General features: G+C 24.4%; 3 protein-coding genes across 5 annotated transcripts in view; 2 read left to right on the top strand and 1 right to left on the bottom strand.

Annotated features, from left to right (window-relative positions):
• LOC114121224 (extracellular serine/threonine protein CG31145) overlaps positions 1–16,564 on the bottom strand; it is a 75,884-nt gene extending 59,320 nt beyond the window's left edge. For both annotated transcript variants that reach the window (XM_050202682.1, XM_050202684.1), the window contains exons 1-2: positions 16,440–16,564; positions 6,652–7,455 (exon numbers count right to left, since the gene is read on the bottom strand). The gene's annotated coding sequence lies outside the window, so the exon portion shown is untranslated. The remainder of the gene's footprint in view (positions 1–6,651; positions 7,456–16,439) is intronic.
• LOC114121211 (cytochrome c oxidase assembly factor 4 homolog, mitochondrial) lies at positions 16,542–18,951 on the top strand. Of its 2 annotated transcripts, none has more exons than XM_050202685.1 (2): positions 16,542–16,566; positions 18,723–18,951. In XM_050202685.1, exon 2 carries the CDS (start codon positions 18,742–18,744, stop codon positions 18,949–18,951), a length of 210 nt encoding a protein of 69 aa, XP_050058642.1. In that variant the 5' UTR covers positions 16,542–16,566; positions 18,723–18,741. The 2 variants fall into 2 exon arrangements, with proteins under 2 accessions (XP_050058642.1, XP_027839240.1); XM_027983439.2 differs by lacking the exon at positions 16,542–16,566 and adding an exon at positions 18,074–18,349.
• On the top strand, positions 18,944–19,465 carry LOC114121210 (peptidyl-tRNA hydrolase 2, mitochondrial-like). Its single transcript, XM_027983438.2, has one exon. It carries the CDS (start codon positions 18,944–18,946, stop codon positions 19,424–19,426), a length of 483 nt encoding a protein of 160 aa, XP_027839239.2. The 3' UTR covers positions 19,427–19,465.
• The last annotated feature ends 911 nt before the right edge of the window (positions 19,466–20,376 follow it).

Raw genomic sequence — 20,376 nt, 5'->3', positions numbered from 1 at the left:
ACAACTACTGTACACAAGATCAGATCTGTCCTACTTTCTCCGTCGCTTCAATGACAGAAATCTGCGAAGATAATAGACTGTTAACAGAAAAGGGTCCTCGCACACGTCAAACGCGTCTGTATAGGCAATCGTACAATGCGAAGTTATAAATTTATAATAATATTTAAGTAACGTAAAATCAATTAACATTTAGACCGTTATCTGCAGTGTACGAGTAAAAAACCACATTTTCATCATTACTATACATTGTGTCTGATGACTGATGCACTGTGGTGATTACACAACGATTTTTCTTTTCCATTTTTTTCCCCTTTTTTTTTGTCAATTGTAGTGGACTTCACGGCCCACGAAAATATAATCGACATTGTCCTAATAGTGTTATTGTATACACTGACATGTCTAAATTCCACAACGAAAATAACAATTTTGTTGTTTGTTTCTACTTTTTTCTCCACGCTTGTAGTTCCCTCACTATAAGTGGCAGAGGTGGTCCTACACCTAAATGTTATAATGTGAATTTGGATTTGTACCAAAATTGAACATAAATCATCACACGCTCACCGGACACAGATTATGAATCGAACTTAATTGTGTGTTTTTTTTTTTAAGACAATTATCAAAGTGCACATGAAGTTTTTCCGACGATATTTCTATTGTTGTACTCTTCTTATACATAGACATTGTATACAACATTATATTTCAGTAGTTTATTACATATAATGAATAGATCATCATAATAATAATCGTAGTATAGATAATGACAACGGGTTATAATATTTGTTAATATTTCCATTCTCCCGCTGATGCGAATTAGAACTGGTCAGAGCATTATTCAACAAAAACAACATACAGAACTATACATTTTCAACGATGTCATTTTGTATGATTTTATTTCACAAAGAAATCATTGTTCTAATTTCTTTTATATTTATATCATTTATTAAAAAAATACTTCTATAGATTATGATCAAACTAGATCTAAATGTATGTAAATTAGTTACATAATTAAATATTTTAACTACTTTTAGTTATGCCAATTTTTAAATAATAGTATAAGTACAATGCACTTAAAGACTTGTATATTAACCAACTAGATCATATGGACAACCTCGTATTAAATAAGAAGCTAAAGTAACAAAAAAATAAAACAGTAAGTACTGTCAAGTATATACGAAGTCATATTTTACTCATAGCTGAGACAACCTAATCTACATTTTATTTATAATTACATACTATTGTTATACTATTCATTGGGTATTTTTTAATTTAACCTTGATTTTAATTTCACTTTGGTATATTAGTACCTATTATAATTTATAGTAAAAAGTTTTCAAAATAGTCTTATTTATTGTTTATAAGTATATTTAATAATATAATATACCGTAAAGCAAACGCAATGCTCAGTAGATAAATAATTGTATATTCCTTATATTATTTGCTTTATGTTTTAATGACTTGAATACCCCAAAATATAAGTTCTTTTATAATTATTGTGAGCAAAACTTATAGAAAATTTTGTATTACATATTTAAATATTCATGATTTTAACGAATTTTTGTCAATATTTTAACTTTAAACGCTAATAAAAATAAATTGAACCTATGTAATCTTATAATTTTTGAATCAATATAAGACTAACTTATGAGGAACTTTGTATTGAATTTTAAAGTATTTTGACTCGGCCAAAAAAATTTTATCGATATTTATAAAAAAAAAATAAACAAATACGAATATATCAAATGCCTATAAATAGCATTAAAATAATCGAAATATTTTGAAAGTTAAATTATGTAAAGAAAAGGCAAATTTAAATAACTGATGAAATTTTCAAGTATCTACGACTTATACTTTTTGAATAATAACAAATATTTAAAATCTTTTGAGGAAAAATCGTTTAGTTATGCGATTTCGTAAAAATATAAAATTCAAACGTTCATAAAATGTTTCCTATAATTATTACGCTCCGTTTTCTTTAAAACGTTTTGAAGGAAAACTTATGAAAAACTTAGTATTGCATTTTATAACCTAAGATAAAAACACAAAAAATCAACTTCAAAATTACTTGTAAATTTTTCGATTTTGACTATAACTATTTAACTAAAAACGCTTATAAAAAAAAATTGTGACAAACAATTTTTGATTTTTTTTAACTACAATAAGAATAAATCATATAAAACTTTGTATTAAATTTTCAAGTTTTTTTGGGCAGTCAAATTTTTTTTATCGACACTTCAAAAAAAAAATACTTAGAAAAGTCGAAAATTTCAGTTGTCTATAAATAACTCAAAAAAGTCAAAATATTTTGAAAATTTAACTGTATATAGATAACACTAATTTTGTGAAAATTTCAAGTCATTATAGTGATGGATTAGTTTTTGAGTTATAACTATATAAATAAATCGAATTAGTCGAAAACTGGTTTTGGGTAAAAATTCCTGTTTTTCCGTCACTTTTTTTGTTTTTCCCGATTTCTTCGAAAACTACCAGAAAAATTTTACTTTTGATCTTAATAATGCACTAAGAATATTCACTTTTCCAGCGGTACCACCCCTGAAGTTTGAAATTGAAGCATTATTTGGATAAGTATTGCTGTACACATACAAAAAAAACACATCATTGTAAATTCAATACATTCATTACTTGGTTCAAAGTCTAAATCACAAAACTATACAGTGTAAAGTGTACCTATAATATTATATATTATTATAACAATTAGTTTTTGTGTAGATTTTAATATATTTTAATTTATGTTCTTTTATTATTATTTCAACAACGTATGCAAATAATTATTATAAATTGATATGTTATTAAAATATATCTTTAATGACTTATAACAAAACCTGATAAATCTATAATCATAGTCTTATTTGTGAAAAAAAGTACGATGCATATAATATGTTATACAAAACTCGATTGGACAAAAAAATAACGATGTGTTTTATGCACTTGAGTTAATAAACAATATAGGTAAAGATACTTATTTCATTTTAATCTCTCCGTATGAAAATTTTTATTGCCTACAGTATAAAATTCATTTTTGTTCAATTATTAACCTAATCTACTCGTGGTGTTTAATTTTATTATTACCTACTATAAAATATTGAAATACGACCTATATTATTGTCAGAATAATAAGATAATTTTTTATTTAAAATATTTATATTAACAATAATACAACCAAAATTTGTGTTTTCAATTTAAACTTTATATAGAACTTAATTCAATTAAGATTGATAATTTGTCTAATGCCAATTTACGTTTATAAATGTAGGTATTTATAAATAATGAAAAGTCCAAAAACAAATGTAAAAATTAATAACAAAGTTATATGATTATATTTTAATACGCAGTACCTATATTTATTATAATATAACACATTCGTGCTATGGTTTTAAATATTTAAAACATCGCTTTAACATAAGGTTGAATGAAGTTTAAATTAATATATAAGTAGACAGTAGTCAAATAGATAATGAATAGTACAATTTGGACCACTAAATTGTATTCAATTTACTTAAATCCAGCTCAAATTTATGTCTAAAATAAACTTTATCAATATCTGTAGACTATGATCCAAACTATGTTAGTTCAAAAATATAATATAATATTATTATATTAGGATTTAGTGTTAGCAGAGATTAGCCTATAATGTGAAGTTCAAACAAGAAACGTTAAATTAAATATATGAAATGTAAATATGTATACAGGCTTAAATAAATTAAATATAAATATTGGTAAACAATATATTAAATGTATGTAATATTTTAAACTCAACCAACGATTTATTAAAATCGTGTACTATTCATCATGGTTTCAAAAATTATATTATATTATCTAAAAACTAAGGCAGTATATTCTCATCAACAACTCCATTATTTTAATTAGAATCATACCAAAAAAATCTATTGTCATTTTGAAGAAAACAATGAAATTAAAATATACCAGTACCGTTGACTACCAATTAAAAATGCATAACAATCTACATTTTTTAAATTTAAAACATGATGTCTATGTGCACAAAAAATATTCAAAATTCTTATCCCTGCAGTTGAAGTATAACTATATTTAAGAAATAAGAATATACATGATACCTCAGTACGTCACACAAACGGAATTCACAAAAATGTTAGACAGATTAAAGCAATTTTATTAAAATTAGTAAAACATGAGTTATAAATTGTATATTGAATTATTGTTATTGTTATTTGTTAAACTATTATTGGTCAAATTAGCTTATTAATTTAATTAAATCTAATATCCTCCAAACCTAACAAACCATAAACATTAATCTTCAAGATAATAATGGACTTAGTGAACAAGTATATGTGAGAGAAGAATGAATTTACAATTTGTAATAAAATATTTAAAATATATAGTACTATAATAGTCAATAGAACTTTACACCAACAATCTACCTAGTACCTACATAATAAACGAAATAGGTATAGCAAATTATAAGAACTTATCTTCTACATAATATGACAATAATAGTATTCATTTCCCGTAATTTTCACTTATAAATATCATGATTGGTATATTATATCGTATATCAATTATACTACGTTAGTACTATTTCAAATGATTAGATTTTAAAAACAATTTAAAATATTTATTTCATACAGTAAATATAATATAATATTATATTTTGGGTACAAATAAACGCAATTTCACAAATCCGTTACATTTTTAGAAAAACAGTACAATATAATATAATAGGTACCCATTATACCCACATAATATATTATATTTTTTTTGTTTTTTTTTTCAACAGCGCGATAAGATAATGAAAAGAAAAAAACAGACAGCTTAAAGATCACCTACCAATCGTACCTCTGTACTGTTCACACAGCGACATTTAGCGATAAAAAAAATGCATCTAAGGATTAAGATTAAAAAATAACTCCTCACATTTCATTATTATTTACAATAATATATTGTAATAAATAATGTATAATGACCTGCAAAATTTTTGTATTACAGTATAATTTACCAAACATATTTAGTCACCCATCATACTTTCTTACTACATTCAAATTCTGATTTTCAGTATTTTTAGTACCTATATTAGATATACTTAAAATTTTCATACCAAACAAAGAATACCTTGATATACAATACAAACTTTATTTTTTAAACGTGAACTACTTTTTTTAACTAAAAATTATTAAGTACGTGATTTTAATAAAAATGTTGATGCATGTGAATCGAAAATCAAACGATTAATTTTTAAGTAATTAAACTTCACGTATTAAAGATAGTAATCATTAATAACAATTCTACATTAAATATAAAATAAATGTAATAGATATTTTAGTATATAATTTATTACACTTAAGATATTTTTAACAAATAATTAAGTATTAATACATTGATATTTAATTTTCAAATTATCATATTCCAAAATACTAATCAAAATACCTAACCTAATTAAGTTCTATCCTGTTTAAAAATAAAATTTTCAATTACAATGTATTTGATTTGATTTTTAATTAGTATAATCATAAAATAACGTTTTGTTGTCTTATTTAAATAAATAAAAAAATTTAGTTTTAGTTTTAAAACTACAATTAAAAATATTAAATATACATATTATAATATTATATTATTATTATTATTATTATTATACACGGATTATTATTAAAATATTTTTGAATCATATAACATGAAAAAACATTTTAAGAATTTAAAAATATATTTTTAAGAATACTTAAACATATTAAAATTCAAAATTTTAATAAATGCAATATTAAAGGACAATATGGTGATCATACTTGATAAATCACACTATAATACAAACACTTTTGCGGTCGCCGTTATACACATTTAATATTTATTATAATATATTATTGTAAATAATAATTTATGTAAAGCATTCTATTTTTATCGTAAATAAACATTTATCATGTGAGAATATAATTATTACAAAAACGGTGTTTGGATAATTTTATTTATGTATAATTAATATTTAAGTAAAGTTATTATTAAAAAAATATTATAATATTATTATATTGTATCAATCTTAGTAATATTTGATCTTCTACCAAAAAGTGATTTAATTAATATTGTACTACTGTGAAAATATTTTTAAAATAACGTCGACTACAATTATATTTTCTATAAACAAAATGCATTCTGAATAGGTCGATATTATATTAAAATGTTATTGAAAATAGTTTACAAATTTTATATTTTGGCTTTGTGTGTAGCAATAAAATCTCAAACCCCTGTACAGTATCGTAACAACTATTATTATTATTAGTAACTATTATTAGTTCACAAAATGTAATAAGTAACAACTCAGAAGCTATTCATTAAAATTGCGACTTAAGTATAAATTCAAAATTTCAAAAAATGCATGAACTTGACAATTTATAGTACAAAAAAGATGGTTAACATTTAAGCAAAATTATGTTTATATCATCGCAGAACTCCTAAAGTCCTAATAAATTTGAAAACATTTAGTCAAATAAAGGGTTACCTAAACATTTAAATAAATGGAGTTTTGAAAAAAAATATCATGCGATAGTGAGGATATTTAGTAAATACTTATACTCTGTATATACTATAAATATTATATGTATATGTACCTCTATATATTTAGATCACTATTTGAATATCGTGTTTATAGTATTATAATATAATGTTAATTACCTGCAGTAGTGGCAGACGGTTGTACGTTCTTGATTATGTCAGTCCGCGTACACACGTGAACGCCGTTTGACTAGGAACAATTTATTGTTTTTTGTTGAAAGCTGTGGTGGCATCGTTGACGACAAGCGTTTTTAACGCGGGATACCGAGTTGATACACCTGTTGATATCTATACAATTTTTGTTTATTATCGTTTTTTAATGTTATTTATTTCTTTTGGAGTCAAAAAATTTATGACAATAATCACGATGAATGCGTGTCGCGCATAGCAATATAATAATAACAATGATGCATCACCGATGACGGTAGTGCATTCTGTGATGATGGATAAAAAACGACGTCAAGATTTACGCGTTTAGGAAAAACATAATATAACACGCATATATCGCGGTTCTGGTAGGGCACGATTAAAGTGGTATATCAATATAATAGGTATATTGTTATAATAATATTATCATCACAAATGTTGCGTGGTTGAAGAAACGAAAACTGTATACAATAATTATAACTAAAATAATATTATTTATTTCAGTTATACTGCACCAATCAGATACGAATAACACTGTAGCCGCAGAGCTGTTATATACGCAATCACCGCGCACTTGAGCGGACACAATCCCAATCGTAGGAGAGCGCCGCCACTATCTTGAACGGTAAGCGGTCCGCGACTGATGCCGTGCGTGTAACACGACCCGGTGGCGAACGCGTGTTCGTTTGTTTCGGTCTCCGCGTGTCTCGGCGGTGGCGGCGGTTGCGGCGTAACGTCATCCTGTTCGCGAGTAGGGAAGAGTGACTTGCGCCACCACTTAAAAAAACGAAACGTTATATTTATATTATTATTATTATGTATTGTAATTGTGCGTTAGGTCCAGTGGTAGAGCAGTATTTAAAAATTTGACAGCAACTTATGAATTGCCAGCCAACCTCTCTTACGGAATTTGCCATGTGCAATTTCATTTAAACTAGAACTAGGGATTGTGAATTTCCATGAACTAGTAGAAGTGCACAGGAGACAAAAATCATACAAAAACTACAGGAATGTTTTATATTTTACATATAATAAGGCTAAATAATAGTGTGGTACTTAGGTACAGTTAAATATTCAAGGTTTTTGTTAGATTTCAATTGAAAAAAAATAGTGAATTAGATTTCAATTAGCATAATATAGTGAAATTCGATGGGTTCTAATATAATTAAATGATATTTTTGTTTTACATTCATCGTACAAAAATAAATAAATATACAAACAATTAATATTGTGAGAATTAAATAAAATAAAAACTAAATATCTTTATTTTAGAATAATCAATAAATAGTAAATAGGTACATATTATAAAATCATAAACCCAGTTTATGAAAAACTTAAGTTAGTTTTTCATGATGTATAATAAAATATTATTGAAATTTCTATGGTGGTTAACACGCGTGAACTTCTAAAATTAAAGTATAGGTAATATATATATATTAATGGTCTATTTTCCTATCCGTAATAAGATGATTACGTTAAATTAATAAAATGTTATATTTAGTTATACCTACATAAAAATTAGTTTGCCCCTTTCATACAAAAATTTTCCATGTTAAACTAATACAACTAACAACTTACTATACTCTACAAAGTATAGTAATAAATGAGTACAGCATTTACAAGATATAAAGAATAGAACTATATTACAGATACTATAGTACAGATCTATAATATTACTGATCTCATAATCACTTGTAATGCCAAACAGAAAAACATGAAAAATTAAAGAAATATTATTTAGTAATAGAGCACTATTATCAAAATTGGAAAGAAAATTGAGTTTTATGATACAATGTAAATTATTAATTAAAATAAGTTTTGAAATAAAATGTGTCAAATATTTAAATATGTAGATTTATAAGTTTTATTAAAATCCATATAGCTATATAACGAACCTCACAAACATAGTTCTTTGAACTTTGAAGGCTTGAATTTCATCCAATACTATTGTTTCATACAGTATAATGCACTTTTTAGAACATTATAAATACTTTAACATTTATTGTACAAAGGTTATTTTTTTCTCCCTATACTACTAATAAATATGTATATACATAAATTATACTTTATTATATTCAATTGGTATTATTAAAATAAAGCCCACTATATAGATTAGGTTAGGTTAGGTTTATATATATTTGAAAAAATATAAATTATAAATAATAATAATAATTGTTAAATATAATACTAAAAATTTCTTTCGTTCGTGTAATACGAGCGTGCTACTTATAAAAAGGAATTTTATTGAATTTTGAAACTTACAGTATTAAAGAATAATAGGTATATGTTTTGATACTTTATATTATACAGCTAACAGCGGAAAAATACTATGTAGTCTATGCTTTAACTATGAGCACGACGAGGATAAAGCACGCGTTATCGGTCACTACGATCGACTGTCTACAATATACACTTGGGACCGAATTGAGTTTTCATGTCCTCAATCATCGGTCTCATCCGAATAGCATTAATTACTCTATTGCGGTTCGATTTCTTTTAGGAAAATACTTCCACGTCATTGTCACGTCTGAGGACGTAATTCAATAGTTGATTCATGATGACAATAGTCAATAATTTATATCTTTAAGATTGTTTTAATACATTCAATTAATTTACTTAAATCAAAAATAAACAGATTTTATACTTTGTATTACTTATTAGGATAAAAACTTAAAACATATTCTTAGTAATAAATTTGATATGAAAACCTGTAATTTCTTTGTACAATATTCTATCGTATAAGTATATCCTTTTAAAGTACCTTAACTTACATAGTAAATATTAACTATGTATAGTTGTATAGATTAGGTTTAGCTTAGGTTAGACTTGTATATTATCTTACTTTAATTTCATTTATTTATACAGTATCATAAAAATCAATCTACGTTACTATTTGCAGAGCCTCTTAAGTCTTAATATTACAACCGTACCTGGGGGGAGGTTTAAGGGTTCATCCCCCCCCCAAAAAAAATGTTGAAATGAATTTTATACTATATTAAATTACCTATAAAATATTATAATAAAATTAGAACACAATTTTTTTTAGCTTAACCTCCCCCCCCCCCGGAATTAATTTCCAGTTACGGCCTTATACTAACCTATATTTAAAAAGATATAGTTTTGTAATTTAAATATATACATATATTACCTATACACTAATATACTGTGTAGACAATAAATAAATACATTTAAGTTAATTCAATAATATATTTTAGATAACTTATTGAATAGAATATTGCATAAAGATAAAAAGTCATACAATATGATATATAAACTAGCAACCAATAACGCATGGTTTATCCTCGTCATTTTTGAAATATCATGAACTTATATAACATAACCAAACAACTGAAACAACCATATTTTACATACTATTAAGTAAAATTGTATTGTTAATAGTATAATAACAATGTTCATACAAAATGTATAAATTATTTTTAAACACAAATATATATATTTATAAGTTATAATTCTTGAGTTATTTAAAAAAAGAAAACATGTCAAGGCTAATGACTAAGCTTTTTTATAAAAATAAACATTTATTATTTTTCTTTCTAAAGATACAAATGAATCAATTTTTTAATCAAATACGATCATATAACTGATGTAAAATTTGATTTTGAAGTGTGAAAGTATTAATTATTTAGATGTATTTAAATGTTGTTAATTTTTTTATATGATAAATAATACAATAATTTATAATATTATATGTATATAATAACTATAAAATCACTTATTTTATATAATTATGTATATATGTTGTACTATACGTCTATACTACTATGACTATTTAATTAATTTTTTTATATCTCTGACCATATAATTATGATTAAGTATAGTTAATAATTTTCCCTATGGGATACCTAAATGAATTGTCTCTTTTTAAATATTGTATGCTTTATACATATTTTAAATGTAGATAGATACTTAAAAATAATAATAAATTATCTTTATAATAAAAAATATACATTATTGTTCTAAAAACAATTCATGGTGTACGATTTATCATACAAATTACATTTTAAGAAAATGTAAATAATAATAATAAAAAAAACACTTTGAAATTACTCTGATAATACATAATATAGGTTTCAAGTGTACGTATACATTAATTAAGTCACTCTTATATAAATTAAATTTAAATTCTATGATAAATCATTACAAATGAAAAGTAATTTTGAGCAGGGACGGTGTCATTGGTATAAGCCACTATTTCTAAGGATATTTTATAATTTAATAATACAAATATTTATACAGTGAAATTACTAAATACCGAACACCTTAGGTCGCAAAAATATGTCCACTGTGGCACTGTTGACTGTTCAAAAATTTAGTTTGTAAATTTGTTCCCAAAAAAATCATATATTATTTAGAAGTGTTCATTAATTGTCAATTCGTATTATACAGTAAGTAAAAATATTATATAATTAACCATAGTAATTAACTTACTACTAGTTTTAGTATATTTTGCTACTTTCAACATCATTATTATTATTTATTAATGTAAAAAGCTAAAACCATTTAAATAAAAAAATTTAATTTAAATACTATTGATAATTATTAATTACAATTAACAATGATGTATAAGTATTTAGATAGGTAATCTTACTATAAGTATTATCTGTTTAATACTCAATTTAAATTCATAACAATCTAAATAATACATATATTTTATAATACTAAACAATGAAAATAGTACCTACCTATTAAATTAAATCACAGTAAATTATTATTTCTTAGCGTTAATGCAACATTAAATTAATTTATTGTGGTTAGAATCAAAAAAAGATATAGTGCTGGATGTGTTATTACCTACAAAAAAAAGAAACTATATCAAGTTTTTAGGACAGCTAGAAATAACAAATACATCATTGGTTCTAGTAAAATATTAAAATATAGGCCGGTTCCTATTAAAGTAAATTAGGTAACTTATGTGGAAAATCAACATAACTATATAGTAGTTCATAAATTAAAAATATCAGAAAGTTATTGTTTAGGCTTAGTGGGTCTAAATCAATATATTTATTTTAGAATCTTTTCGTAGAAATTACTGGATGCACATTGTATATGAACTATTCTTTTTGGAAATTTGTAATGGATTAACTCTAGATCCTTTAGATAATTAGATAAGTTTTAAGACTAAATTATACATACCACAATCCAGGGTTGGTCGAATAAGATAGTAATATAAAGTTTTTAAGTATTAAATTTTATTTTAAACTTCTATTATTCTATTAATGAAACCTAACATTTAGAAAAATTATTAATTTGATTTTTATGATACAATTGAAATGATAGATCTAAATAAAAATGTATATCTAAATATTCAGTTACTGATACTCAATTTAATTTATAACTTAATATATATTTAGATTTTTAGTGTTGGTAATGAAATTATTTTACATTTATCAGTACAATTTCTTTTTTTTAGAATTATTAGGTAATAATTGTAATGCACAGTAAAGAATTAAATAGTGGCATTCGTCCAGAACGACCGTATTTTCCGATTATCCGCCTTTTTCTATCAGCAATAGTTTCACTATAATACTATATGATACTACAATTTAATAATGGTCAATGATAATCATAATATCAAATAATTCACAGATTAAATCATTCTTCAATTATATCGTTTTTTGAAAGTTAAACTAGATACCTACCCAAAACTAATTTAAATTCTTCAAATATTTTAAATATTAGTTTTTAATGTGGGTACTAGTGGATCTAGTGTGTAGACCTATAAGTTATTTTATTTTTATAAAATTAATCATGTATCCCAGAAAATATTTAAAAAATAAAGATCAATTTTTTACACCAATGGTCAGTGGTATTGCGGAAATACCAATTTATCTGTACAGGATGGTTCAGTAGTTATATTAATAATCCTCTTTTATCTTCTTTTTTTCATTAAATAAATTATTCAAAATCTATGTTTTGTAATTGTTAAATATTAATATTTATTATTCTTTCAGAATTTTAATTAATTCACTATTAAAGGAAAATTTTAGATAAGTATACTTAGAGAATCACCCTTTATATTACATATTATAAGAAATTGAAGAATCAAATAATTTACAATAATATGTGTACGATAAATACCCACATTTAAGCTCTTGAATAAATCAGAATACATTTATATAGATAATAAATGTTTTTTATTAATCATAATATTAATAAATTATAAAATTAAATTTGTTTATACAGGTAAATAAAAGATTTGGAAAAGTTTTATGATTATAGTGAGATACATACATACCTACAAAATATAAACAAATCTCGTTTTTCTACATTATTTTCCTAGTTTACAATACTTTTGTAACCGAATTTCTATTTATTGGAAAATAAATGAGACATCGATGAAAGTTTAGTTTAAAACTTAAAAGTAATAAACACTATTTTTAAAAAAAACAAAGTAAAAATGTCGATACTCAATAGGTATACAGACTTAAGAAAAGCGATATTATTTACATTGTTAAAATTTAAAACTGCATTTTATATGGACATATTAAATCATTAATATAATGCATTATGTATATTTCATATTATAACAAATAAACCTTGGAACATAGTGCTTATTATAATACATGAATAAATTACATAATATGTATATGACATATACATAAATGCATTTCTACCCTGCATATATTGCTGTAATTGTCGTTGAATATCATATCAAAAAATGTCCCATTGCACCTACCTATATCTTATAGGTATTACAGGTTACATGTTATGAACGTAATAAGACCGTATATTTTTTCTAGCATTTATTCGAATTATTATAATACACATTTAAATATCATAATAATTATAGGTAAATAAATATTATATATATTATATTATGCATTTAAAACTTAAGTACTTATAATAATAGTATTATCAAGTAGTATTATAGTATTACACTGCAGTGATGGACATAGAGATTTTTCCTAACTGAATTTTTACGCACATGGGAAATTACGCATGTATAGTTTTGTCCTACATCAATCTCGTGTAAGAACTTATTATTAATTAACGTTTAACAAAAAAAACTTTTACTGAAGACAGTAGACGTTTCTGATGGTAATCAGTAGGGCTCGGGTTTTAAAGCATAATAAGCAACTAATAAGAGTGGTCAAGTATGAGTACAACGTTCTGCTGTATAGTAGATCACTATAATGGTTTTATTAAATTTGAATCCAATGATAGGTATCATTGTATACGAAAAACGATTCTGAAAAGAGATAATTTGTCAGCCTAGGATATAATTTCCCGTGGTTGGTGAAAAAGCTTAGGTTAGGTTAGGTTAACCTGAATACGCAACAATTTAGGTTCTTTTATAATTATTATAAGCCAAACTTCTAGAAAATATTATATTAAATTTTCAACTCTTAGCTACTCGTACAAAAGTTGTTTTAAATTATACCTACAAAATAATTTGCAAATATTCATGATTTTGATGAATTGTTATCAATATTTGAACTTCAAATGCTAATAAAAAAAAAAAAAGTGCCTATGTATTGAAATGTCAATCTAAATAATTAGTGAAATTTTCAAGTATCTACACTACAGCTTAAACTTTTTAAATAATAACAAATATTGAGAATCGTTTGAGAATAAATCGCTATCGTTACGCAATTTTGTAAAAATTTAAAATTCAAACGCACTTACCTACCCACATACGATTTTTCTAAAATGATATTTTGAGTTTTCTCTAGAGCCATTTGAAGAAAAATTTATGGAAAACTTAGTGTTGATTAGTGTGTTTTAACCTTAGATATAAACACAAAAAATGTTATGATTTTTCTACTACAAAATTACTTGTAAATTTTCATGATTTTAATTATTTTAACCATAAACGCTAGTCACAATTTTTCATTTTTTTTTTTAACTACGCTTGTATATATTTATTATCATATATTTACTTTATTGACACTTCAAAAAAAAAAAAAGGTACTTAAACTAAAAACTAAAATTTCAGTTGTCTATAAAAATAACTCAAAAAAGTCAAAATTTTTTAAAAATTTAATTGAATAAAGATATACTATAATATAAACATGAAAATTTCAAGTCTTTACAGTGATTAGTTTTTGAGTTACAACCATATAAAAAACTAATCTAACCTAACCTTAACTGTTGGAAAAAAATGTTTACTTTTGACTTCTATACTTCACCAATAATATTCACTTTTCCATAGAAAATCACCCCCGATGTTTGAAATTGAAGCATTAAGAAAAAAACAAACAAACAAACACACATCATTGCAAAATCAATACATTCATCACTTCGTTCAGTCTTAAAAGCACACGATTGTTTTAAAAAAACAAAAACAAAAAATAAATCTATATATTTTTAATAAAGCAAAAAAAAACATGACTAAAAATTAACACAAACTAGTAATAAAAATGAATAAAAAAATTTGAAAAATTAATTTATATTAAAAAAAAGAATTAATTACCATGTACTTCTCTAGATTTTCAATAATGAAATTGACTCTATATTGTCTGACGAAATAGTTTTATACATATACAGTGCACACTTCATACAAGAAGTTTCAAAATTACAACACTAAATCTTAAATTTTAAAATGGTCGATATCGATGTTATAAGCATACTAACCGTATAGGCAGATACTGCTTGCTATAATTTGCAGATCGATTATTGCTATACGTGTAATACATTTAATAAACAAGTAGATAACGAAAACAATAATAATCCAATACCAAAAACGCATTCTGGGTTTTTACGTTTCTTATTAATTCAATTTTTTTAACTATGGTAGCATAATAAACATATAAAAATGCAACAGTTGAAATAAGTGAAAAAAGCATTTATATAAAAAAAAGCAAAAATAAATTGGTTTATTTGGAATTAGAATGACGTGAAACGAATTTATATATAAAAATTAGATTTCTATCTCATATGTAAAAAAGAAGCATATGCTTTAAAATCCGAGTCCTGAATTAATCAGTGTTATTTTTTATTACTTATAGGTAATTCATCGAAAACTACTGTAAAGTCGATTTTTAAGGAGTCTTAAATAGGCAATTTAAAGACCTTTTATACTAGTATAAAAACTAATAATTTTACGATATAAAATGTATTTGAATTAATATACTAATTATTTACAAGTAGGTAAATAGTTCAATGTCACTATTATATCAGAAGGTATATCACTATTAGTTTTATTCTCGGTGAATAAATAAAAAATTGTACAAGACACATCTTTCTTAAAATTGATATAGAAGAAAATTTAACTACGGATAATTTAACAAAATTATAAGTACCTATATTTTAATTTTTATTCAAAAAACCTACTAGAAATGTTTAAAATTCGATAGTTAAAACTAATTCATAGCATCCGTGATATTTAAATAAAATACCTTCCTACAGCTAGGTCCCAGAGGCAACGTTTGAGGGAAGCAGGAGTATATACAGTATATATAATATATATACAAATATATATACATATATACATTTGTCCAACCCTAGATTTTAAAATAGCCTTAAGCTGACTGCCGGATCCACATAACGGGTCGTGCTCAATGGGACGTTATTTGAGGAGGGGGACAAAGCAGATCCTTGTCTGATTTCAGAAGTAGCCCGATGGGCCAGTGTTCAGTTGTTACCGTATAACCATTATTTATGAAAAATCATACCTATTCTTATAATGTTTTTTCAAAATATTTTTATCTGGGAATTAGAAATTATTGTCACGATGATAAATTGGTTATAAGCTTTCAATAAATAATATTTGAAATAATGTAACGTATTTATAAATTTACCTGGCGCAACAGAAAAATATACCACAACTTTATGAAAATCAGTTCTTCTGTGTTTACCCTGCTACTGAGACCGTGACTAGTTCTACTATGGCGACATTGTCTTGTGGATTTGCGTAGAATTATTGCCGTAAGTTGTAACCCGTGTTCTCTTGCTGGATACTAAACAATGTACAAACTATCTACGCATGAATACGTGCATGTAAGTTGGTGTATGTTGTGTGAAAGAAAAAGAACATTGTACAATGTCATAATGGTGTGTACAAAAACAATAATAATATCAGTTATATCATTGATTATAAATAATAGTATTTAAAATAAATGTTTAATATTGGTAATCAAAAATTCATAAATCATCATATAGTTTAATCATATAATTGCTTGTATTTAAACAAAAATTATATGGTTTTATTTTTGTACAGAATATATTTTCAAAAATTAAAACATGAAAGTCCATGAATAGTTTAAACATATTTTTGTTGGGTATTAATTAATCGTAATTCGTTAGTTAACATATTTTTAATTAAAATAAAATATAAAATATAAAATACTTAATATTTATAAATAAAAAATGTTTCGTTATGAATATTTGAGAACAATAATCTAAATTATTATAAAATATATAAGGTATATCAAGAGAAATTTGATAAATATTATATAAGTATGTACGTGGTCATGAGCGTAGAGTGAGGTTTTTTTAAGTTACCTATTTAGACCAGTTAAAATGTTGCCCCCTTCCTCGGTTAAAAATTCAAATAATACTAATGTCCACATAATGTCATAATATTAAACAGGCTCAAATAGTCATTACAGATATACGGAAAAGCTAATGTTCACCGTGAATGGTGCATGTACACTTTGATCAATAAATGTAGAATTTTTAAACATAAAGTAAAATACAACTTTTGAAAAATGTAATTTTTTAAAATACTTTTAAAGTATTCTTGTTGCCTGATAGCTATATTATTATTATTTAAAAAAACGATTACCTACTTTTATTTTTCTCTGATGTAATTTTATTGATAATATAATTAAAAATAAAAATATCGGCTTGTATAACATAAAAATAAAATAAATTAGAATTTTAAAATCATTTTAGTATCTACTATCTAGCAAATATAATACCGATTCTACGATTTAACAACACATTAATTTCCTTCTATTTATCGATAGATAGGAAAAAACTTACCAAAACAAACGTTTTAAAGACTCACAGCAGTCAACAATACTCAACAGTATTTCAAAGCATAAAAAAAGTTACCGACAAATTGAAATCTTAATTTTAAATAAATGAATACATTTTAAATTTGTAATATTAAGAGCTGAACATTTCTAACCATACAAAAATTTATAAAATAACCAATTTTTTAAATATTGAAGTTTAAGTAATTATTTTTCGATACTACTAAATAAGAATTAAAAAAAATAGTATATTTTTGTTAATATTCAATACCGAGTCCTTGAGTAAATAGTACGAAAAAATATATTATATGGTATACCTACCTTGGTTTATCTTTAGTTTATGGTAGTGGTAACAAAAAAACATAATTTAATATGAAAATAAAATGTTATCAGTGTTATATTTATCACTTATCATTTTAAAACTAAGAGTACAGACCACGGTTTAAGATATACCTCCTAAAGTAATAAGTAGTATAGTAAATATACCTTAAGTATATCTTAAACCGTGGTACAGATTACAGTAGTCTATCTTAACAATTATAAATTTGGTAAAAAAGTATTTATTTAAAAATTATATTGGTACTAATATTGTGTATTTTAAATATTAATTATCAATATTTAAGTTAATCTGTAATCATAATAATAAGCAGATAATCAAAATGAACCTAATAGTACCTTATTAGTTATTTCCACATTTTAACTCTATTGAAAATTGGAAATTGAAATTTTTAGTAAGTCTATTTGTAATGTGTATATATTAAGTTATTATATGTAGAATTAGTACCTCTATGTATTATTATATACCTAATATTCCTAAGGTTATGTTAAAATCCTGGACTAACATTTAAAAAAGGATAATGTTTTGTCAATGTCTATGACACCATTTGTTTTTTTCATATTAAATTAAGAAATAAAACAGAATTACTTCAATAAAACATCTAGTTGTAAACTATATGTATCTAGTGTAAAATAAAGATCTAAATTAAATAAATTATCTGTTATCATTAAGTTGGTATTTTAAGTAAAGTATTTAATATAAGCTCATGATTTTTATTATATAAAATAGTACTTAGGTTAAAATATAATTTATGATCATTTGTTTAGGTCAAGTGTGAGTACTGAAATGCACTCAAAGGGAGAGTCCAGTCAGACAAAAGACGACATTGATTTACTAGACGAGTTACTAAACAAAACTAACTGTGCTCACCTACACTATAAAGTCCAGGACTGCATAGCCACAACAAAAGATTGGAGGAAGTGTCAAGCTGAAGTGAAAGAGTTTAAACTGTGTATTGAAAAAAATCAAAAACTTGCAAACAAAAACAATGTTTGATATTTCCAACCATGAATTTATTACTCCATTTGTTTTTGGTCTTCTGATAGGCACAGGAGTTTCTTATGGGTATCGCAACATTCGACCGCTACTTTCTGGATCATTAAATACACTTTCTGTACACAACAAACTCGTATTAGTAGTCAGAAATGATTTGGGAATGACTAAAGGTAAAATAGCAGCACAATGTTCCCATGCTTCCGTTGAATGTTATAAAGCAGCAATGCAACATAAACCTCAAATGGCAAAAATGTGGCAAATGACTGGACAAAGGAAGATTGTAGTTAGTATTAACAGTGGTAAAAAAGGTCTTGAAGAATTATCAAATGTTGCAAAATCCTACAAAGTTCTTTCTTGTATTGTTTATGATGCTGGAGCAACTCAAGTTAAAGCGGGTACACCTACTGTAATAGGTATTGGTCCAGCTAATTCTGATGTTATTGATAAAATCACTGGCCACTTAAAACTAATTTAAGTTGTAGAATTTCAATATAGTATTTTATTTTTAAAAGTATTGATTTTGTTTATTATTTAACTGTTACCCACATTTGACATGTATATTATTATGTCATTAAAAACAAAAATTATAATACTTTTTATAGTAGGAATAATTAATATATTAAAGGTATCTATCTTATAATTTAATGACTGCTATCTGCAATTTAAAATATTATAACAATATTCCTTAAAAATAATCAAATATAAAATAATACAATTGTATTATTCGTTCAAAATGTGTTATATGGAATGTTATTAATAGCAACTACATCATATTCATTTGATACATTTACATTAGTGGCTGATCCAAAGGAGAGTAATAGGGTAACCCCCCCCCCTTGAGCTTATTATATACACATTTATTACATTATGAATTATGAAAAATACTAGTTATATTCAACGTTAAATATCATATTACCCCCCTCCCCCTTGATAAATTTCTGGATCTCCCTTGGTTTACACCCAAAAATAAACTACCTGTAGATATTTTTCCTAAGCGCATATTTCTGTAAAATATACGACACGCTTATTTAGAGTCAAACATCTTTTAAAAGTAAATCTAAAATTGAAAATAAATTATTACTACACTTTTTTTTTTTTTTTTAAATAAACCAAGAAGTATTTAATGTATTTATGAAATGCTTTTAGAAGTCCTTTTAAATTAAATTTCAAATATAACAATAATTCTTGAATATTTTAAATTATATCATTTTTATAATTAAAACATTAATAATTGTTATAGTTACTTAAATTATTTATAACTGTATTGATAAGAAAACAATTAATAATATAATACTTTATTATGCATCTACACTTTCCCTTTTACAGCTGTAGCTAGACCTACAGCTATAGTAGTATAGACCTAAAATTACCTACAATAATTGTGGTGTTGATTTCTATAGGTAATTAATTTAATAATTTGTTGGA

Source organism: Aphis gossypii, chromosome 3 (genome assembly GCF_020184175.1).
Source record: "Aphis gossypii isolate Hap1 chromosome 3, ASM2018417v2, whole genome shotgun sequence".
Lineage (NCBI taxonomy): Eukaryota > Metazoa > Arthropoda > Insecta > Hemiptera > Aphididae > Aphis > Aphis gossypii.
This window is presented reverse-complemented; position numbering and strand designations above follow the sequence as displayed.

Coding starts and splice junctions, on each gene's coding strand:
- LOC114121210 (XM_027983438.2), top strand. CDS start 18,944: ATGTTTGATATTTCCAACCATGAATTTATTACTCCATTTGTTTTTGGT.
- LOC114121211 (XM_050202685.1), top strand. CDS start 18,742: ATGCACTCAAAGGGAGAGTCCAGTCAGACAAAAGACGACATTGATTTA.